Source organism: Lampetra fluviatilis, chromosome 37, assembly GCF_964198595.1.
Source record: "Lampetra fluviatilis chromosome 37, kcLamFluv1.1, whole genome shotgun sequence".
Lineage (NCBI taxonomy): Eukaryota > Metazoa > Chordata > Hyperoartia > Petromyzontiformes > Petromyzontidae > Lampetra > Lampetra fluviatilis.
In genome coordinates this window covers 8,758,960-8,782,414 of record NC_136311.1, presented here as the reverse complement: position 1 = coordinate 8,782,414, position 23,455 = coordinate 8,758,960, and the positions used below count along the sequence as shown (strand labels likewise).

Here is a 23,455-nt window from a genome sequence, read left to right as displayed (position 1 = left end):
TGCAGTATGCATTTTTTCAAGGCACCTCCAGTGTACAATGTACAAACGAACCTGACGCATGAGCCAAGCGGAAGTGCATCGATGGGGCAGTCAGGAGATCTCACCTTGAAAATGTTATCAGCGGTTGTGAACAGGAAGAGCACACGATCGGTCATGAGCGGTGCTGTGTTGGAGGAGTTGGTGGGGGGGGGGAGCAGCGGTGGCGGTGCTGCAGTTTTCACCGTGTTGTAGTGCTCCTCGTAGACGGAGTCTCCGAGGCCGAACACGGCGTAGCGGACTCCCCGCAGGTGTGTCTTGCCGTACCGGAAGTCGCTCGCCGCCTCCTCGAGCCACTTGCAGAACCAGGCGGCGGGTTCGGGGGGCGCCCCCCCGCTGTACGTCGACACCACGAACACGCACACGGCAACACCAGCGGCCTGCACGCACGGGCGGGGGGTGCGCACCACCGCTCAACCATCTCCCCTTATCTCCGCCAATCACACTTACACATTCGCAGTCGCGCTGAATGGCATCTAAATCGGTTCGGTAGCGTGGCCTTGTCCGCGCCGTCGAATCGTCGGAGGTGCGGGAGAGGGCGGATTACAACGCAGTCAAATGTTACGTACATTTTAAACAAATTTTCTAAGCTGAATAGAATGGGCTATCACACGATCTGTCTATAACTGTAATGCATTCCGCTTTACCTTGCACCAACACTGTTTTACCTCGATGATAATTGGTTTTTTACCCTTCTATCTGGCAACAAAACTGACACCTTTTTACAAGGAGTCATGTTTGCATAGACCACAATACCTGCAGTCATAATGCAAACAAAAAGCATAACTCTGATAATGTGCACTGTCCTTGAAGTTGATTGGTCCACACCCGAGACAGCTTTCCTTAGAGCCTAGTCTCACATGGGTTGGACCAGATGACGCCAAAAGGCGCACAACTCAAAGACAATGCACCATCAGAGTATGAGAGCTCGGGGCAAGCATCTACACTATGGGAACCTCATTTGCCAGTAAAAATATGATAATTGGTTTTTTACCCTTCTATCTGGCAACAAAACTGACACCTTTTTACAAGGAGTCATGTTTGCATAGACCACAATACCTGCAGTCATAATGCAAACAAAAAGCATAACTCTGATAATGTGCACTGTCCTTGAAGTTGATTAGTCCACACCCGAGACAGCTTTCCTTAGAGCCTAGTCTCACATGGGTTGGACCAGATGACGCCAAAAGGCGCACAACTCAAAGACAATGCACCATCAGAGTATGAGAGCTCGGGGCAAGCATCTACACTATGGGAACCTCATTTGCCAGTAAAAATATGATAATTGCTTTTGGCGTCATCTGGTCCAACCCATGTGAGACTAGGCTCTAAGGAAAGCTGTCTCGGGTGTGGACCAATCAACTTCAAGGACAGTGCACATTATCAGAGTTATGCTTTTTGTTTGCATTATGACTGCAGGTATTGTGGTCTATGCAAACATGACTCCTTGTAAAAAGGTGTCAGTTTTGTTGCCAGATAGAAGGGTAAAAAACCAATTATCATATTTTTACTGGCAAATGAGGTTCCCATACTGTTTTACCTCATTACAGAAATTTAAAGTGGGAGCTGAGCTCTTAGCGGGGGGGTGGGGGGGGAGGTTCAAATGAAATCGCTATTTTACTTTTTAAAATAGTGCTTTGCAGAAAGTATTTTCGTCAGGGTTGGGATTGAACCCACGACCTCCTGCATACCAGGCGAGGGAGATGACATCTCGCCACCGAGAGATGAACTAGGCCCAAGCCAAATTAGCAAGCTAGGTTGTCGTCTGTCACACAGTGCTCGTATTGACGTGCTGTTAAAGGCGCACAGCAAACGTCACGGAAGTGGACACTGCAGTGCCAAGATGTTAACTACCTCGGCTGGTATACAGGAGGTTGTGGGTTCGATCCCGACCCTAATGCCTTTATATTTGGAGCTTGTATGTTCTCCCCGTGGTCGCATTGATTTTTATCCGGGACCGCCGGTTTTTACCTCCACATTTAGAATCACCGTGCGTTTAAAGTATTTGGCTGCTTTAAATTTTAACGTGATAAGCTACTTGGTTGCGCCATCATTTGTGATAGCCAAATCCCTTCTGGCAAAAATCTATATAGCTCAGTGGGCCTTACCTGTTTAAAAAAAAGTAGTAGTTTAAGAAGTAGTACGTAATGTTATCATCGATATGACTTGGGAAATGCAGACGTCGCCAAGTTGCGCCGCCTTATCCCAAGCGCTATTGTTTTTTTGCAAAGTTCAACATTCCAACAAACTTGACTCAAACACGAGTAAGATTATTCATTATTAAGTGATGACTAATCAGGCAATTAAAGCTGCATTATTAACGATGCAAAGAAGCACTTTATCTCAATGTGTTGTTAATTATTCATAAACACATTAAGCATTATTAAACCCAATTAAAAGTCCAGGAAAAATGTCAAAAAAACATTAAAAACGTAATAAAGGAATAAAAAAAATTCATGTTCCATCTACCGGTCTATATTTTATAAGCGGAAAGTTTCAAGTGTGGCTTTGAGTGACATATTCTCCTTATCGTCCACTCCCATCTCATCAAGTCGTTATTACTTCAAAGGCAGCCATGCACACTGGTAAGGGACGTTTCTCCAGCTAGTCCTTATCTATATGGATACATCAGTACATCATCCTGTAGGATACATTCGTTTGGCTCTTTTAAGACTTTCCTGAGATTCGAATGCCAGTGACACCCCTGTTATGCATTGTGATGTGACGAGCGTGTTTAGTCAGTGCAGTTCACTCTGGAAAATAGCTACCTCTTCATGGTCACTCCTAACCCTTTCCCGTTCTGAGACGAATATGCAAGCAGTTGGCGTTCATTTTATTTGGAGAGGCATAGCGCCATTGTTTTTAAAGACGTAGCGTTCACCGCAGAGAACTGTAACGACACGACCACACACTCTATGATAGCTGGTGCCAAACTGTGCCACACGCCCTCCCGCATGGCCTTGTGGGAGCCTCGGTATGTCTTCCGACCTAAAGACCTGAAGACGTACCAATAAAGTTATTGTATTATTTACTTTTTCATCAGTACAGGTTAAATGTGGATAAAAGGATGACTTTAGTGCTTCCAGATCATGCCCAGGTGACTCAACCACAGATAAGTGAGAGTAAACGATGATAATTTAGTGCTACTTCTGGGTTACTATTTAAACTATTTTTATTTAACCAGATGAGGCCTGCTGAGCTATATAGCACTTTCTCAGAAGCTACATACCCACAAATAGCTCAAGGAAGTGGCTTACCGCGTGGAAATCTATAGCAGCCAAGAATAAATGATTGCGTGAAAGTGCTGCCACCCTATTGTGTGGACCAGAAAGTCGCGTGAAGGGATCTCAGAGATAAGTTTGCGATATACACTTCTGCGGGCCGTGGTCTAACGCAGAACGTTGCACTGCTCTGCAAGAGCTCCAGATAGACCATTCGTCTCATGATGGCAATCAGGAAAACAAGTTAAAGCAATCAGGACAACACTTCGTGGGGGGGAGGGGGGTAATGCATTGAGTTTTTATGTTATTATTTTGCTGCTTATAGATGTCAAAATGATAAGCGACTTTGTTGCGCTTTCATTTGTGGCCAGTTCGCTGTTGAAAAACAAGTTAATACCTCAGTCGGCTTTGCCTGGTAGAATGGGGATGGTTTCGTTTTATTTTTCTGTGTTTGGGTGATTTTGTTTACGTTTCTTGAAATTTTGCAGTACAATAAAACCTTGGATTGCGAGCATAATTCGTTCCGGAAACATATTTGTAATCCTAAGCACTCGTACATCAAAGCACTCGTAAATGAGTTGTGATCACGTGACGCTCGGCAGACAAAGCGTATACGTACTACTCATATTGCAAGACCTCGCTTGTTTATAAAATTAATGCTTAACATTTTTGCTCGTCTTGCAAAACACTCGCAGACCAAGTTACTCGCAATCCAAGGTTTTACTGTACTTTGTTTTTGTATTGTTTGTTGTCTTAACGTTCATAACCACCTGTGAAAAAGAGCTTCATAGCTCATCGGATTCTTCCAGTATGAATCAATATTCTTACTCTGAGTTATGAACTATATTAATTCTGACTCGGAGTTGCCGATAATATGGAGAGCGTATATATTAGGGTTGAGGTTGGGGGATCACAGCGCCGTTTTAGCCCCCCAGGCTAAACGGTGCGGACGTGGATGTAAGCATCCTTCCGCGTGCGGCATAACCACCCCTGGTGTGTTTGTTCGCCCTCCCGTAACACCTCTACAGATATATCAGGAGTGAGGTTGGGGGGCACCTCTTCCAGCAGGCTGTCCTCGGGGTCGAAGCTCCGCAGGTCGCTGACGGAACTCGTGAATCCCAGGCGACCGAGCTCTTCAGCCAACAGCCTGGCAAGCCTCTGAGTGCGCAGACAAGAGGGCACGGGGGGGGGACGGTGACAAAAGGGCTTGGCCACACCGCCTTAAACCACAAGGCCGTTAAGCCGCAAGTCATTATACCGCGCACTCATCAAACTGCACAGTTGCTAAACCACATCGCGATTGAACCACAGCGTCATTAAGGGGCACAGCTATTAAACAACAGCGATTAAACCACAGGCATTATAACCACACTCATTAAGTCAACCCACATAACAGTCTTTTCCTTACCACCATTATTCAATATCCGCTGCAAACTGTTTCAATACAATGTTTAAAGCTACCTTGCAATTGCCGTAATAATGGTGAAAAAAAGCGAACCTGTAACGGCGGCAGCAGGCAGAGACACAGACACATATTGGCAAACAACAGACACAGATGACTTCCCCGGCAAGCCTTGCCAGCCAGCCAGTCAACCGAGTGACTAGCCAGCCGACCGTCTAGACTAGCTGCCAGATGGGAGTGATGAGGTGCCTCCACGTGACAAGCAGCCAAATAAATGGCAGCAAGAAGCACGTGGCAGGCACCATCGGCACGCAGCACAATTACGCGCCACATCTCCACCACACAGTCATCGCTATCCATCAACACTTTATTATCCAATGCAATTTCGCCGAAGAAAAATAACTTTATTTCACAGACAAGTGACAAACCTTGGGATGGGTGGTGGTGGTGGTGGGGGGGAATGCGCGAATTGAACCGTGAAGGCTATTCACGGGAAATTCTATCACAAAATACGACTCCAGCAGGCATGTCAATAAACAACTGTAAACACGACCGCGTGGCGAGACGCGTCGCATGCGTACTGCACCTGCCATGGGAGGCTTTAAAGAGATCTTGCAGCCCATCCGCTTTTGCGGGATTGTTAACCCTTCCGATTCCGTTCTGATGACGTACGCTAACATCAACGGAACAGAAAAGTAAGAAAAGATCAAGTAACTTTATCGGTACCGAGGCTCCCAGAAGGCCACGAAGGAGGGCGTGAGGCACAGTTTGGCACCAGCTACAGCAGAGTGCGGTCGTGTCTTTACAGTTCTCTACGGTGAGTACGTCTTTAAAAACAGCGGCGTTGTGCCTTTCTAAATAAAAATTACACTAACCGCTTACGCGTTCTGGTATTCAGTGGTAAACGGGACCCACGTTGCAACTTGCAGATGTCTCGGAATGGGAAAGGGTTAATTGTAGAAACACAAAGCATCTGCGTTACACTTGCTTGTGGGACCCAGCACACCATGGATTTGGTTGTGGCTACGTTTCTCTGCTTGGATTAGTTTGCTAACATTTTAAAAAATGCTCAGAATTACGTTAAAGTTGACATTTCCATTTTCATTCAATTGTATTTGCATACTCCAAATGCAAACTGCACAACATCGACAGAGTGTGAGGCCAACGTGTACGTGTGGAACGTGTCGATTGTGGAGCTGGGAAAGAGTTTAACCACAACTATGGTCACGTTATCTCGCTGAGGGAAAGTTTCACCCGGATCCATCTTTCCCAATTACATCGCTGTAAATGCACCAAAAACTCATAGCACAGTGCTTCTTATAATTGCACCACGACTCCCACGGGTAACGCGCTGTACAGTTGCCAGACGCATCTTCACCCTCTATTCCCAGAAGCCTCGGTCTGTACGCCCCGGGCACCTGCTTTGGGTAAAACCACACGTCGCTTGCTCGGTGCACACTTTTCAAATGACGCGAATATTGACACGTGAATAATAATAATTAGCAATAGGGCGGCCGTGCCGAGTCAAAACGGAGACACGTTCGCAACGGACGAGTGCCATGTGCTAGTGGCAGCAGCGCTCCGCCATCGTCTCGGAGCAACTTGAGCCGCGGCTCATCACGACGCTGTCAACGCACCAGATCACCGCAATTCGTCATGTCGGCGGGTCCAGCACCGCGCCATGGGGCGCGCGCTCACGCAAGGTGGCCCCCCAACCCCCCCCCCTCCAACTAATTGATGGATGCTAAGTTCCTCTTGATATGCAAATTATTTTGTCAAGGCGCTCTTCCCCCTCCAACCCAGCTTAAATATACGCTGCCAAGCCTGGTGGTGTTCATTCAGAACCTGTCTTTCCGACAGACCTGTTCTTCACCTGAGGACGGCTGCTTGCGTTGTGGCTGAAACGTCGTGAGAATTATTTTATTATGTTTTATTTTATAAGATAATTGATAGACGTCGGCAAAAGCGGAGCAGGATTTAGAGTTCACAGCAAAGGTAGATTTTTCGTTGTTAGATCGCGTAAATATAAATGTGTCGTTTACCCACCACCACCCGACATGGCCAATTCGCAAGGTTTCTCGTGTAAACAAAACGTGTCAATTAGTTACTAACCGAACCGGTAGTACGCACTGCATATTTTCAGATTAATGTTTACTTCGCTGTCCTTCCCCATAGTTCCGATTGGTTCACGTGGCTACGCACGCATGCGTTCACATGGCCATGCAAACGTGGGTTCATGTGCCTACGCGCGCACTGATCTTGCTGCCTGTGACTGAAAGCTGTTCTTGTAAATCCCTGCTGCTCTGTGCTTTCTTCAAAGTGCAGGCTGAGTCTATTCACAGTAAAAATCGCAGACACCACTGCCAGCACAAGTCGCAGCTCACGCATTGTTGCTGAAGCATTTAAAATACCAGGGGGACACTCTTTGTGTCCAAATAACAGCACTGCAATGTCACACTTTCCTTCTCCTGCTTTTTTTGCCCTTCTAATTTAACCGCTCAATAGGGGACAAGTGAAAATAAATAATAAAGCCTATAAAAGTATTGGTGTTTCGATTTAAAGCTTTCGTGACTGCAGGGATTCATCTTCTTGGTTCTTTCGGTAAAGTCACGTAGAAGGAAAATAATAAAATAAGAAAAATAAAGCATAATAAATTATTTTATTATGTTTCATTTTAATTACTTTTAATTATTTGATTATGTTTTATTTTTATTATAACATCATACATTATTTGATGTTTTATTTTTATTATTTCCCTTCTACGTGACTTTACCGAAAGAACCAAGAAGATGAAAGTATTGGTGGTTTTGTTTTTCCAAGAAAAAAAATCTAGAACGTCGAAGCATATTAAGCAAAATGTTGCTGCAGTGACAATAATCTGTCGGCAGTGGACTGAACGATACAACCCCAATCAATAACATCACGAGGTTCAGGAATTCATTCTCCCAACTAAGAACTTGAGTCTACTTTTTACGAGGTCGACCCAGCCACGATGGCCATAGAAGTAAAAAAACGGAGAGTTGATACATGCAAACAAGTTATGTAAGGTTATCATAAACCTAGATGTACTCACTTACTACAGTGATTTTGGCTGTGACGGTTCCACCTGAAGACGGAAGCGTGTGTTGCCTCCGAAACGTCGTGATTTAATTTAGTTGTTTTCATTTATTTTATTTTATACCTACGTGACTTTACCGAAAAAACACAAAGAGTATGAATCCTTGCAGTCACGAAAGCTTCAAATCTAGAATTAAACCTAGATGTATTGCACAATAAAGTAATTTAAACACATAAATGATAACTTACAATATCAAAATAAGAAAACACACCCATGAAAACACGACTTTAAGTTAAACAGTCAATTGATTGCAAAAGGATGGACATTTAAAAAAAAAGAGAGAGACTCAATTGAGCCCCATATGTCAAACGCATTTCAGAAAGTACATACGGGATGAGACGCCAAATGAACGGCAACACGTACATTGCAGTGTAAGGACCCCGTCTGCAGCACTTTAAAAAAAAGATCATATTTCAGAGGCTCATGATATTATCCTAATAATATCAACTGTGTGTCAACCCTGACGAATTAACAACAAATGCAAACGGGCAACACTTCGCATGTATGACGTACCGAAGTTGTGCCAAACCTGACAGTGTCCCCATCGTAACAGCTGGGGCCTGTGAATTAGCGAGCGTTCAGTGCCGAGCCACGGTTTAACGCCGCACGGCAAACAACAAAACACACGGGTTAGAGGCCAGGATGGAGAAGGCGAGACGTCGCATTAAATGTCAAGAACAGCCAACAGAGACGAGATGAATGAGACAAGACGCCGGAAGGAACAGCAAGGGACTGAAATAAACACATTTACAAAAACGGAATTCACACTCGGCGTCCCAGCGCACAAACACAAAGATCCCCCGCGCAGTCAGACAGACTGCTTCGAGTGATTGCTGTTAGCAAGTACTTTCCTGTGCCTATGAAGGCCGGCATGGCACATGACGGGGTAAATTGGCAGTGCCACTACCAGCCACCGTTTTACTCCCCGGTGTTGATGTCTACACACCATGCCAAAAACGTATTTGAAGCTGAGTTGACCTAAGTAAGAGAGACCTGGGGGGCTGGTTCTCAGTTAGCCGTGGCCAGCAATCAAACTCGGTCACTGTGTTCAATAATTGTCTACAGGATCACAGGTATTTGCCATGACAAAAACGGATTTCTGTGTTGCATGAGCAGATATGCGTTCTACAGCTTCATTGAATCAATAATACGATCGCTCAAATAGCTGAGGTCAAACAACGGGTCATGCCATGACTCGCGCGTTCAACACTCAAAGCGACTTATGGCCACAACATCGCAAATGCAGCATGATTGAGTAAAAATGATTGATTAAAACAATATTAAACATTGTCACGAAGAAAATTTTGCTCAGTACTATGCAGAAGCAGTCAAATCATTTAAAGAATTCCCTGGCCAGCAACATCATAAGCATAGCAATTCCGGTACACTTAATATCAACTTCGTCTACAATTGCTAACCAAGTGTGCCCTCTGCTGTCAGCTACAGGTACGGCGCAAAGAGCTGTGAACCAGAACGGTGTTTGTGTGGGGCTCTTGCCGATGACATAAAGTGATCCAGAACAATGTGTTACACAAGTCACAATCTACTGATGAGACTCAGAAAGTAAAAAAAAACATGTTTTATTTTTATTATTTTATTATTTCCCTTCGACGTGACTTTACCGAAAGAACCAAGTCCAACATATTTCGATTTAAAGCTTTCGTGACTGCAGGGATTCATATTCTTGGTTCTTTTGGTAAAGTCACGTAGAAGGGAAATAATAAAATAATAACAATTAAACAATAGAATTCTCACGACGTTTCGATTGCAACACAAGCAATCGTCATCAGGTGTTGCGATCGAAACGTCGTGAAATTTTTTTTGTTTTATTATGTGACTTTACCGAAAGAACCAATAAAGAGTCCGCTTTAAAGACACGCTTCTGGAATGCATTGGTCCAGATGGCCAATTAGGCGAATGAACCAAAATGTTTGACGTGGTGAAACAGGCCGTTGTCTGTTAGTTGGTAAAAGCATCGGCACCTCTAAGGAGACGTCCAACCACATTACATGACAAAAGGGCTCAGAGGGAAACGACCTTCGCCAGGATAATGAACCAACACTTGATATATTCTCGGTTCACATCCTTGCATTACCACTTTTGAGTAAACGTGTTTGCGTTGTTCAACACGGATCCATTTATTTTCTCGAAGCAACATTTTATTTGCAGTCATTACATTGCCAACGTTTGCGTGTTTTGACAGATCGCGAGCCCACTGCCCTGTATTTGTGCTTGCCAAGTATCCCATGCCAAGAGCGTCAATGGATCGGTTTGCGTGCGCAAGCAAGCAGCGAGCAATGGACTATGGTGATGTCTCCAACCACGAAAACAATACCCAGAGTGGCTGTAACTAAGTTCGTGTGTCGTTATCGAGAGAAGCTTAGTTTGCAAAAAGTATATATACAGTAGAACCTCGGAGATCGAACGCACCAGAACTCGAACAAATCGGTGTTCGAACGATATTTCCGAACATTTTTTGCCCCGGAAACCGAACGAAATTCGGAGGTCGAATGGGCAATCACGACTTGAAAAAACCTGTACGGCTGAGACGCGTATGGCCAGCGTGCATGACGCTTGCCCAGACAAAGGTTTTACCGTATGAGAGGCTCAGTTAACGCATAGCTCTCACCCAGTGCAGACCCGCAAAACATCGTTCTTTAACTTTTTCGTTAATTTCCTTTATTTTAGTGTTTTTTGGTGTTAATACATACACAATGTTTATTGTGTTTCTTGTTTTTTTATTATTATTTTATGTATGTTATCACTGTAAACTTCGTGTAAAGGTGCTTCATAATGAGAGATTTCTTGTGTGCGGAACCAATGAATGTCATTTACATTAATTCTTATGGGGAAAATTAATTTGGTGTTCGGTGTTCGAATGGGTGTTCGAATGGCCTTCTAGAACGAATTAAGTTCGATCTCCGGGGTACCACTGTGTATAACCATTCCCTTGTCACTACATTTGTACACACCTCTATCATTGCTGTGGTGCTAACAACTGCACAACGCGAGCCTTTCTTATTTTCTACAAGCAGTGATTCATTTAGAGCAATTGTTTGGAGACACCAATGGGTCCACTTCCCGCACCTCTGATTAGCAACGGTTGGCTACACACGGTGCGAAAGAAGTTCAACATACGTAGATACCCTTCATCCTTGCGTCACCCGAGCTCTCACCTGGTTTAGTTTAAACGAGGATCCTCCCCACACCTCCTCGACGCCCATGGGAAGCGAGCTTGACAACGTTTGTGCGATCAACCAACCCTCGCTTGCACAGTGCTAGATTACAGGCGTGCACCACCACCGCATTCGCCTTGCCTCTTCTACGACTCTATTCCAACTGTGCCATCGGTGTCATGTCACCGAGAGCACGATTAGAACATTCTGAAGTCAGCCCGGTGTCAAAATAAACAGCCCTGAATGTTGGCATCACAGAACTACTTCTGAAGTCACCTCAATAGACCTCTGTACCCACTCTCGGGTCGCAATCTCAAACGAAATCTGAAGTGAAGCTGTCACCTTCCCGGCGCCAATCAACTCTAGGTAGTAATCGGTGGGCGCCACCAACTGCCTCGTCCGAGGCACACCGAGCGTGGCAGCGAGCATGCGCCTTGAGTCACCGTAACGGATTCATCAATACTTAATCTCCTCCAGAGTTAGGGTGCATTCCGAAACACTGTCAATACGGGACCTAATTGGTGCCGCGAGTCACACTTCGTGAGCAGGTGACGGCTGCGTAATTTCCATTCATCTCCCTGCCTGGCTGACTGTATTCACCCCTATCCATCTGTATATCAGTGCAGCTGCCACCTGCCACAACGCAGCCAGTCAATACGTGTTCTATAAGCATGTGAGAACCCACCAGCTTTAATGCCTTTTCAAGGGACACAACCAAAGTTATGTAGTGACAGTGCCAGTGTTGCACATGAGCTGGATCATAGTGTTCATGTCGGAGGCACCAATCTTTTGGGACAGCAGAGTGCCCACTGGTGGCAGTACAGCAAGTAGAGTGCTGACGTACATGTCATCATTTTTTTGTTGTTCTCCAAAATATATACGTAGAGGTTTTTCTCCAGCATTGCCAGTTTCCTCGCACATGCAAATTCTGGACACGTAACTGCCAAAAACATCCCCAGCAGGATTCTCTTGAAAGTCTCGGTTCAGCGAGGTTTTTGGGGAAGAAATGTTTTTTTAACACTTTGGGTTTGGGCTTATGACACCAACATGTTTACCTCACTTAGTGAAAATTGTCTTTCATCTCCTCTCTTACAGCGGCCGACGGTCTTTGGTCATTCCACACACAAATAATTACCAGCCAGCTGGGTAAATCGATGCGTCAGTGACAGGCGCAATCAGCGCGGGAACACGCAGTCAGTCTCCACATGCACCCACCGCAGCCTTGCATCCATCTCCGAGGAGGAGCTCAAGCTTTCAGGGACGATCAACGCGAGACGCGCAGAGCGTAAGCAGGAGCCACATTTAATGCCAGACGCGTTTAATCTGCGCATGCCGCTTCCACAAGGTCACGGCTTTACCCAAGCTCACCCCAATCCAGCACAGCGACGAGCTCAAGGGGAGACAGGGCTACGGACGGAGCTCCGTCAAACCCTGCCCCCCACCTCCCCTTGTGATTCTGGCCCCAGCGCTGTAGGGGGCCCCCTGCAAGTACCTTGGCTGTGCCTGTTTGAGAGCCAAAGTAGACGTGGACAGGCACGCTCTGGGGACCTGGACCACCCGTGGTGATGTGGCCGTTCCCCACGGCGGTCACTTTCGGTGAGACGGTGGCCTCAGGCGAAGGCCCGGTGTCCTGCCGCTTCCTCTAAAGAGACAAATTGCACCCAGCTGCCTCTCAGCTGCCTCAGACCTAACAGCATCAGGCGACTGAAAACACACTCTTTGAACTTAGGATTGAAGCTTTCGTGACTGCAGAAATGACTGTACGGATTGGTTTTTTCGGTAAAGTCACGTATGTAGAAATAAAATAAAATGTAACTGAATTAAATTAAAATAAATCACGACGTTTCGAAATACGTGGTCAACCAGGTTAGTGTCTGACTGTGTTGTTGGCCGACTGGTTTTGCATCACATTGTTTCTAAGGTTTGTTGAGTTCTCGTCTCCCATCTTCTTCTTGTTGTTTGCCTCCGTGCAGTTTACCGTTCTCTGTGTGTGCTGTGTGCTTGGTGTCCCCCCGTGTGTGTTTTCTTGCTGTGTGTTTTGCCCCATTTCCACCTGATGATCGCTTGCGTTGCGTTCGAAACGTCGTGATTTATTTTAATTAAATTTAGTTACATTTTATTTTATTTCTACATACGTGACTTTACCGAAAAAAACAATGAGTACATACTCTTTGGTTCTTTCGGTAAAGTCACGTAGGTAGAAAAAATAATGGGTCACGACGAAAATTGCTACTTCAGCAGTTTTCTTGCTGTAGTTGTCTCGCTTGATGACGATTGCTCGTGTTGCGATCGAAACGTCGTGATCTATTATTTTTTCTACCCACGTGACTTTACCGAAAGAACCAAAGACTACTGAGAACACCTTAGTTAGATGCACTAATTGGATCCTAAGGGGGGAATATTTTCAACCTGGCGATACTGTATTTCTAATTTTAGCAACCTCAGCCACTTACTTATTCTCTTGCAAGTAGTTCTGAGCATGCAGCCAAAGCGTACAGTCCGAGTGTGATCAAAGTTTAGTGTCAACTAACGTGCGGCTGTCTACCAAAGATAAAAGTCATATTCAGCCAATTTCAATGTTTTACCTACGTGACTTTACCGAAAAAACCTAAGAATATGAATCCTTGCAGTCACGAGAGCTTCAAATGTAGAATTAATACGCTCTACGGGGAGAAATTACACCTATCTGTTAGAGTTTTTAACAGACAACGAGACAAGAAGTCACAGCTTCTCGAGACGCTGGCCTTCCTCAAGAGATGCCGAGATAACTAGGTAATACAAGGACTGTTTTCTTGGAATTTCTCTTACTTGATACAGCTATCGTGCTGTGACGGTTCCACCTGAAGACGGAGGCTTGTGTTGCCTCCGAATCGTCGTGATTTTTATTTCATTTTTATTTATCTTTTATTAATTTTAATTTCAATTTTTTACCTACGTGACTTTACCGAAAAAACCTAAGAATACATATTCAGCCCTCAGTAGGGAAAAGCTTCCTACCCACAGTGTGGGCATTGAAGAGTAATGGCTATGCGTGTGTGCGCGTGTGTGTGCGTGTGTGTGTGTGCGTGTGCGCGCCTGTGTGCCAGTGCGCGCGCACCTGTACGTGCCGCACCACGGCGCACAGCACCAGGGTGGCGAGCAGCACGGAGCAGAGGCAGAAGCGCAGGTGCCTCTCAGACCCCAGCCACAGCGCCAGCTCGTCCCACAGCTCACCAGCTCCTCCTGCAGCTACAGCAACCCAGGTCATCACCAAACACCCCCAGCAATGTCCAGTTCACATCGACGTTTACAAGGGGGCACCATCTGCCATGAGGATATCCGGAATCCATGAGGGATGGTGATGGCACGGGGTAGCCTTCAGCTATCAGTAGATGTCTCATGGCTGATGATATCTTAAATTGTTGTAAAATGTAATCCAGCTCAAGGAATATTATATGACAAATGTATTATCTTATTTATGATCAGGTATGAAACCATTACGACCAGGAGTATCACTTTAAAGGGAAATCTGGGTTTACATATGTCCACAAAAAGGACCAGCATATCTATGGGACATTTTTGCCAGTATCCAAAATGATGAAAAATAATAGGTTTTAACCTTTCTAGTAATAAAACATGCGATAAGATGTTCAAACACCAATTAGATACCTTTTGCAAGGCATCAAGTCTGCATTAACCGCACATACTTGTGGAAAAACATGCAAATATCTCTGATAACATATGCATTGTCTTTGAACTGATTGCCTACACCAGAGACTTCCTTTTTAATGGCCTTGTCTTATCAGTGTTAGACCATAGAAAGACGACATTTCAAGTTAATTTATTAGGTATAGCCCCGTGAGCCATTCGGCTCTTGAATCGGGTGCAACCGCAACAAACCAAAAACATGAACACGAAAACATCTTAAAGTGACTATGTGACTAAGTGCAGACAGAAAATCCAAGAAAAGACAGCAAAATATTGCAGAAAAAGCACCGTACACCAACGCTGTGTGCAACAATCACAGTGGGATGCAGGTCAAACAACAGCAACAAGTACAAATACAATGTAAGTTTTAGAACACGTATAGATCTGTACATGCACTATATCTGTGGTAAAGGGAGAGGTGCGGCAGGAGAAGTCATTGATGGTAACTTTGACACGTGTACACTTAAATCCGCAAGTCAAACAATGAGTGATGCCAATAGGCGCAGTTACTCACGACTGCCCCCCGTGGCTCACAGAAGTATGGCGCAATAGTGTACTCAACTCTATTGACAGCTCCGGGGGGGGTGGGGCAATTGTGGAAATTCCACATTCTTGTGGCAGAGGCCAGACGACTGAACAATCGGACAACTTCACTTCTGACCAGCCTGAGCAGGTGGACTAATTTTTTTATCCTTTATATTAAGTTCGCTTGCTTGCTTAGGACCGTGCAAATCTTTCGGTCGTTTTTTAACCCACTTCCCGTGATCCAATCGAGCTGACATTTTCCACACAGACTCGTTGTGCGTGATAATTAATGTTCGTGAAAATTTTTTTCCAAAATTTTACACTTTTTAGGACAAAAATATTATATTTAATTACCAATTGCTTAATGGTGCAATGCAATCATCTGACCCATAGGTGGCAGCCATCTCAAGCCAGAGGACGAGAGGACTCTAGCCGCCACGCATATAAAGGATTTATAGTGAAAAACTTTATTTTTACGGGCTATGCTTATTAGCAGCCCAAGGAGGCAAGATCACAATGGTGGTATTACTGATTCTTACGGCTCCAATGACACAGTGATGAGTGCCTGACAGTGGAAATGATGATGGAATGCATACAGGCTTATCTCGCCGAAATTTATAGCAGCCAAATACTTGAAATGCATGTTTCCCAAATGTGGAGGGGGAAAAACCGGAGGACCCTTGCAAGTATCAAAATATAAGAATAGGTTTTACCCTTTCTGGCAATAAAACAGCTGTGTTAAGATGTTAAAACACCAAACTGAAACCTTTTGCAAGAAATCAAGTACTGCATTAACCACAGATACTGGTGGTGAACATGCAACAAAAAAACATGCTCTGGTCGTATATGACCCATTGTCTTTGAAACGGATTGGTCCCAAACCAGAGACAGCTTTCTTTTAAGCCTAGTCTCAAACGGTGTTAGACCAGAGGACGCCAAAAGGCGAACAGCACAAAGTCAATGCACCATCAGAGTAATGAGAGCTCGGGGTGAGCATCTACATCATGGGACCTCCTTTGCCAGTACCAAAATATGAGAATAGGTTTTCCCCATTTTTCTGGCAACAAAACAGTTGTGTTAAGATGTTAAAACACCAAACTGAAACCTTTTGCAAGGAATCATGTCTGCATTAATCACATATATTTGTGGTGAAAATACAAGCAAAAAACATGCTCTGACAGTATATGCATTGACTTTGTGGACCAATCAGTTTCAAAGTCAATGTATATCCTGTCAGAGCATGTTTTTTGTTTGTATTTTCACCACAAATATTTGTGGTTAAGGCAGACATGGTTCCTTGCAAAATGTTTCAGATTGGTGTTTTAACATCTAAACACCTGTTTTATTGCCAGAAAGGGTAAACCTATTCCCACATTCCAAATACAGTAAAACCTTGGATTGCGAGTAACTTGGTCTGCGAGTGTTTTGCAAGACGAGCTAAATTTTTAAATGAATATTAATTTAATAAACGAGCGAGGTCTTGCAATACGAGCAGTACGTGCATACGCTTTGTCTGACGAGCGTCACGTGATCACAACTGATGTACGAGTGCTTTGATATACGAGTGCTTTGGATTATAAACACGTTTCCGGAACGAATTATGCTCGCAATCCAAGGTTTTACTGGTATACAGCAGGCTGCTAGGTTGGCATCGAACCCACAACCTCTTGTATACCAGGCGAGGTAGTTGACATTTGACGTGCATAATGCACGGGCATAGTATTGATTTGGAACCCCCCCCGCCCACCTCCTACGCATTTTCCATATGCTGAATTCCTCTTGATATGCAAATTATTTTGTTTAGGCGCTCTTCTTCCCACCTCCCCCCCCTCTAACCCAGCTTAAATATACGCTCCAAGCTTGGGGTGTTTCATTCTTCGCCTGAGGATGGCTGCTTGCGTTGTGGCCGAAACGTCGTGAGAATTGTTTTATTATGTTTTATTTTTATTATTTTATTACTTCCCTTCTACGTGACTTTACCGAAAGAACCAAGAAGATTTGATGGGCATTTGACGGAGATGCAGGAGATAAAAGAACTGCATGTTTAGTCGATGCAAAAGACTGAGAAAAAGTCGATTTCAGACATGACAATGGGACGTAGGAGCCTCGGAAGAAATGAAACTAAAACTCGAGGAGACGAGAGGGGAGGATTGTGCAGTCGGGAAGGCGGATGGAGATGCCCTGTGTCGAGGTGGAAGTGGTATATCACGGGAGATGATGCGGATCGACGGGAGACCGTGAAAGTGGAGCTGATGATGAGATGTCGGTGTACAATTAGGAGAGACGAGGAGCTGGAGGAGGAGGAGGCGGTGGGTGGGGCTTGGAGGTGTGAAAGAGATGACATCCATACTCTTTGGTTCTTTCGGTAAAGTCACGTAGGTATAAAATAAAATAAAATTTTACGTAGGCAGAAATAAAATGTTATAAAATTGTATAAAATAATAACAAAATTTTACAACATTTTATTTTATTTTTACCTACGTGACTTTACCGAAAGAAACAAAGAGTATTGATTCCTGCAGTCACGAAAGCTTCGGATCAAGATCGATGACATCGAACAGATTGAAATGTGTCGTGCACGCATCCTGAACGCACCGTGGCTTTGGCCTCTGGCGGCGTGAAAGGAGGCGACGAGAACAGCGAGCCGCACGTTCTCCTTACGCATCATCATCATCAACGCCATCACCATCAACATCACCAACCACCACCGTCGTCTTAGAGACTTAGACCATCAACCAACTTCACTGGGGTTCACTCTCGTGCAGGATCGCGAGTTTTTTTTACAAACGCGGAGATTGACCCCCAGCGACTTCCCGTAGTCGCGGCGGTACGGCGAGCGACGACGGCCACTCGGTGGGGTTCGGCAGTTTCGCGTTGGGGATGTCCATAAATGACGTCACGCACCTAGAGGGGGGGGCGGGGGGGGTCAGACATATAGACAACACGTTCTACTTAATTAAATAGACTTTTTAATAAATATTTTCTCCTACAACATCAGAGTGCAGCGCCACATTAAATACGCACTACAATGACAATAGTTTAAAGCGATTTGAAGCATGTTTTATTTTTTTTTTGGGGGGGGGGGGGCAGAGCTTTGTGACGTCATATCTGAGTGGGGGGGGGTCTGACTTTTTGTGACGCCGTGTGACGACGGGGGGAGGGGGGATAAAAAAATCCTCCAAAATCGCGTGACGTCATTTATGGACGGCCCCTTACCCACCGTGCACCTACTGGTCATCAGTTTAAAAAAGGGAGCTTTATTGCTAATCGGATTCCTCCTTGCCGCAGTTATAAACATTCTAGATTTGAACCTTTCGTGACTGCAAGGATTCATACTCAGGTTTTTTCGGTAAAGTCACGTAGGTAAAAAATACAATTAAAAGTTAATAAAAGTAATAATGGAAATAAAATAATAAATCACGACGTTTCGGAGGCAACACAAGTCTCCGTCATCAGGTGGGACCGTCAGCTAAAAAAATTAACCCGTAAAAACAAAGTTTTTCACTATAAATCCTTTATATGCGTGGCATCGGGGCGGCTAGAGTCCTCTCGTCCTCTGGCTTGAGATGGCTGCCACCTATGGGTCAGATGATTGTGTGCCAGCATTAACCAATTGGTAAATAAATATTTAAAAATTTTCCCTAAACAGTGTAAATTTCTGGAAATGTTTATCACGAAAATTCATTGTCACGCACAACGAGTCTGTGTGCAAAATGTCAGCTCGATTGGATCACGGGAAGTGGGTTAAAAACGACCGAAAGATTTGCACGGTCCTAAGCAAGCAAGCGAACTTAATATAAAGGATTTAATTACTACTTGATGCAGTCATTTATTATTTAAAAATTTTATTACTTTTATTCACTTTAAATTTTATTTTTTACCTACGTCACTTTACCGAAAAATCTTCTTGGTTCTTTCAGTAAAGTCACGTAGAAGGGAAGTAATAAAATAATAAAAATAAAACATAATCAAATAATTCTCACGACGTTTCGTTTTTTTTAGACGCTGTCGCCTCGACAGACCTGGTCTTCACCTGAGGACGGCTGCTTGCGTTGTGGCCGAAACGTCGTGATAATTATTTTATTATGTTTTATTTTTTATTATTTTATTACTTCCCCGAAAGAACCAAAAAGATGAATCCCTGCAGTCAGCTTTAAATCGAAATTTTACCGAAAAAACCTGAGAGTAGTTATGCCGATCCCGACATCCAAAGCGACACGTGCGCTGCCCAGCTGATCTGCCAGCTGATCTCCTGGTCAACTGGGCCCGTTGCACAACTGCTTCGTTGTCCATCCACTGCTAGATGAGTGTCATCCAAGCCACGCCGTGCGGGTCACACGTCTCGCTTGTTGGTTGCGGGGCTTTGGAGCTTGGTGAAGGAGGCTAGGACGAGAGCTGTGGACGTGGGGAACGTGGATTTTATTTTATTTGGCTGTACCGTCCTCTGCTGTCCAAGACCCTGCGCTACACTTTGACGACGTGTGACACATAAATGTGGATCCCAGATGTCTTCTGACCCCACCCCCACCCCACCCTTAATTTAATTATCGGAAAACGACATTTTTTTAGATTAGAAATTAATAAGCAAAGAAAAAATGTTAGTGGGGGGGGGGGTCAATTAATTGGCGGTCACAAGACATCTGGACCACCCTGTTTGATGATTTAGGTCAGCTCCTTACTATTAAAATTTCCCTCAATTACTGCTAATCCTACTTCCTCCCTTTATTACTGCTAATCCTACATAATACACGAGCATAATATGACTTTGGGACCCCCCCCCCCACCACCTACACATTCCACAAGTAGTGACTAATCCCATATCTGTAAATATGCTAAATTCATACTCTTAGGTTTTTTCGGTAAAGTCACGTAGGCAAAAATAAATAAATAATAAGCTTTCTTTACTAATATAAATCAAATTATAAATCACTAAATGGTTATGCCATCATGACATTCACAGCAGTAGTATTCCTGTTGTGCTGTTTAAGAAGCCTTTTTGTGAGTGCATACCCGTCAACCCCATGTCAGTGCCCTACCTTATTACAGACCAATTCAGAACTTATTGGTCACCCAGTGCCCTTATAAATCTCAACGTTCATCCTACAAAGTCCCATTACAAGGGAAAAACACAAACATATGACAAGAATACGGGTAACCCGTCTGGGTTTACAGCTATGTGAGTGTGTGTATTATGAAGACGTCACGTGCAGCGTGGGTAGTCGTGGCCGAGCGGTTAAGGCGATGGACTAGAAATCCATTGGGGTCTCCCCGCGCAGGTTCGAATCCTGCCGACTACGATACTATTTTGCTCCCTTTCAATTTGGAGAGAGTATCATTGGGTGAAGTTCCCAACCCATTTGGGGGGGACCTTTTTGCATGTGCTGTGCTAAGTTCAACCAAATCCTACATCCATAGCGCACGTCATTACATGCAAATTATAATCGTCCAAATTCTCAAAACGTCAGACTTTAAATGAAGCAAATATTTAAGTCCGCATTATTTTTTGCAAATAAATGTAACTAAAATAGCCTCTGTCAAAATGCTGCTTATCTCCCGTCTACAGTCCTAAGCCAGTGGGGTAAAAAAACAAAATTCGCATTGCTGTGCCAGTGGTGAATCTATCCATAGGTGCGAAATAAGTTCAACACAAATACACGTGTATATTGTGACTTTCCCGCATCGTGGTAGACGTATGATGAGCTGGGGAAAGCCCCGCAAACCAGGATTTTAACTTGCAACCTTCCGAGAGCGATCGGTCCACCTCCCCGGTAGAGGCTCCCAACGTTGGGCCAACGTGGGCATGTGGGTTGGCACCACTGGACGGACCTAGGTTAGACCAACGGGTCGTGTTTTACTGGTGCTGGTTTAGTGTTGTCTAAAATAATAAAAATAAAAGCATAATAAAATATATTATTTTATTATGTTTTATTTTTATTATTTAAAATATATTATTTTATTATGTTTTATTTTTATTATTTTATTATTTCCATTCTACGTGACTTTACCGAAAGAACCAAGAAGATGAATCCCTGCAGTCACGAAAGCTTTAAATCGAAATGGTTTAGTGTTGTGTATGTACATAAGCACAGTGCACATTTCCAGGGGAACGTCAGGTGACGGCCACCATCCGTTCATTTGGTGGTGGCCAACGGTCCCATGACCACGTGCTGCCCGCAAGATCTTCCTGCCGTCGTTTGTTCAGTTTAAAGGGCAACAGCCGTCGTTGAGATAGAGAGAGAGGGCCCTTTCCACGAGAGGGAAAAGCTCCGTAAAGAGGGCTATTTTGGCCTACTCCTCCACAGTCCCTGGCCAGACGTGTCGGTGGAAGAGAGGTAAGGGGTATAGCAAAGACAAAGGTCCCCCGTACAGTCTCATGGAGGGAGCGGTAGTGTAGCGGTCAGTTACGTTGCGTTACGAACCCAATTCGAATCCCGCTCACGGCCAACACCAGTGACGAGTAATTGAACCGGTCCTGGGCCTCCCCCCTCGGTCGACTCAGCCTCAAACGAGTACCTGGTGCGGTCTGTAGTAAACATCGCCACTGGGGATACACACGTGGCCTGCCACCTGGGTGGATAGAGGCGAGCGAGGGGTGTTTCGAGGGAACACGTTGTTTGAAATGCCGCGCCCGGAGATCGAATCGAACACCTATCTAGCCATCGGCCCTCTGGATTGTAATTCCAGTAGCGTTGTGAGCCGTTCCCACCGTCGTTAACAAACAAAAAAAAACACCAACATATATCAAACAATGAGTGTTTCGTAACTTGGTTGTTGAATGACGCACGTGTTTTTTTGTTTACTTTTTCAGAAAATGAGAATGGATGGGAGTGGAGACGCCTGTCAAGATAATGTGCGCCACCCTCCACCTCGGCATCCACCACCTCGGCCACACCGACGGATTCACGCCAACAACAACAACAACGATCACCATGGCTATGGACCTCGTCACCCCAACAACCACCGTGACTACAGACGTCGACCACCCCTGCTGCCATCACCTCCACCACTACCACAGCAATGGGGTCACCCCAACAACCAACAATGGATTCACAACAACCACCGTGACTACAGACGTCGACCACCCCTGCTGCCATCACCTCCACCACTACCACAGCAATGGGGTCACCCCAACAACCAACAATGGATTCACAACAACCACCGTGACTACAGACGTCGACCACCCCTGCTGCCATCACCTCCACCACTACCACAGCAATGGGGTCACCCCAACAACCAACAATGGATTCACAACAACCACCGTGACAATAGACATCAACCTCCCCTGCTGCCATCAGCTCCACCACACCACCAACGGGGTCACCCCAACAACCAACAATGGATTCACAACAACAATCGTGACTACAGATGTCCACCTCCCCTCCTACCTTCACCTCCACCACATCACCAATGGGGTCACCCCAACAACAATCGTGACTACAGACGTCCACCTCCCCTCCTACCTTCACCTCCACTACCACAGCAACGGGGTCACCCCAACAACCAACAATGGATTCACAACAACCACCGTGGGTACAGATGTCCACCTCCCCTCCTGCCATCACCTCCACCACCACAACAATGGGGTCACCCCAACAACCAACAATGGATTCACAACAACCACCGTGGGTACAGATGTCCACCTCCCCTCCTGCCATCACCTCCACCACCACAACAATGGGGTCACCCCAACAACCAACAATGGATTCACAACAACAATCGTGACTACAGATGTCCATCTCCCCTCCTACCTTCACCTCCACTACCACAGCAACGGGGTCACCCCAACAACGTCCAATGCGATCGATGGCGACCTCCGCTCCTAGCACTCCCTCCAAGGTCCGTTAGCTTGCCCAGTGACATCTCACGACGGACCACAAACCCATGCGGTTGAGCCGACTGCCAACAAACTCTGGCACGAAATGCGAGATTAAAGGTGCCGATGTTGGCACGGGTGACCTTTGCCTTTTACACGTCAAGCCACGTTATGAACAAAGAATACGCAAAAGATACCTTTTACAATCTTCTTCTTGGTTCTTTCGGTAAAGTCACGTAGAAGGGAAGTAATAAAATAATACAAATAAAACATGTTTATTTTTTTATTATTTTATTACTTCTCTTCTACGTGACTTTACCGAAAGAACCAAGAAGATGAATCCCTGCAGTCATGAAAGCTTTAAATCGAAATTTTACAATCTTGATTTGAAGCTTTCGTGATTGGAGGAATCCATACTCTTTGGTTCTTTCGGTAAAGTCACGTAGGTAGAAAAAATATATATTTATAATTTTTTAT

General features: G+C 44.9%; 1 protein-coding gene and 1 non-coding gene across 3 annotated transcripts in view; one reads left to right on the top strand and one right to left on the bottom strand.

Moving 5' to 3' along the window:
* The window catches only part of LOC144945334 (S-adenosyl-L-methionine-dependent tRNA 4-demethylwyosine synthase TYW1-like), a 140,320-nt gene extending 122,380 nt beyond the window's left edge, over positions 1–17,940 (bottom strand). The window contains exons 1-5 of one of the 2 annotated variants that reach the window (XM_078873779.1): positions 17,761–17,940; positions 14,051–14,181; positions 12,446–12,595; positions 4,314–4,415; positions 222–416 (exon numbers count right to left, since the gene is read on the bottom strand). In XM_078873779.1, the coding sequence (XP_078729905.1) occupies positions 222–416; positions 4,314–4,415; positions 12,446–12,595; positions 14,051–14,181; positions 17,761–17,860 (678 nt within the window). In that variant the 5' untranslated portion in view covers positions 17,861–17,940. The remainder of the gene's footprint in view (positions 1–221; positions 417–4,313; positions 4,416–12,445; positions 12,596–14,050; positions 14,182–17,760) is intronic. The other variant, XM_078873781.1, reaches the window with a different exon arrangement.
* Positions 17,941–20,380: 2,440 nt separating this feature from the next.
* Positions 20,381–20,462, top strand: TRNAS-AGA (transfer RNA serine (anticodon AGA)). Its single transcript has one exon. It is a non-coding gene; the product is annotated as a tRNA-Ser (tRNA).
* The last annotated feature ends 2,993 nt before the right edge of the window (positions 20,463–23,455 follow it).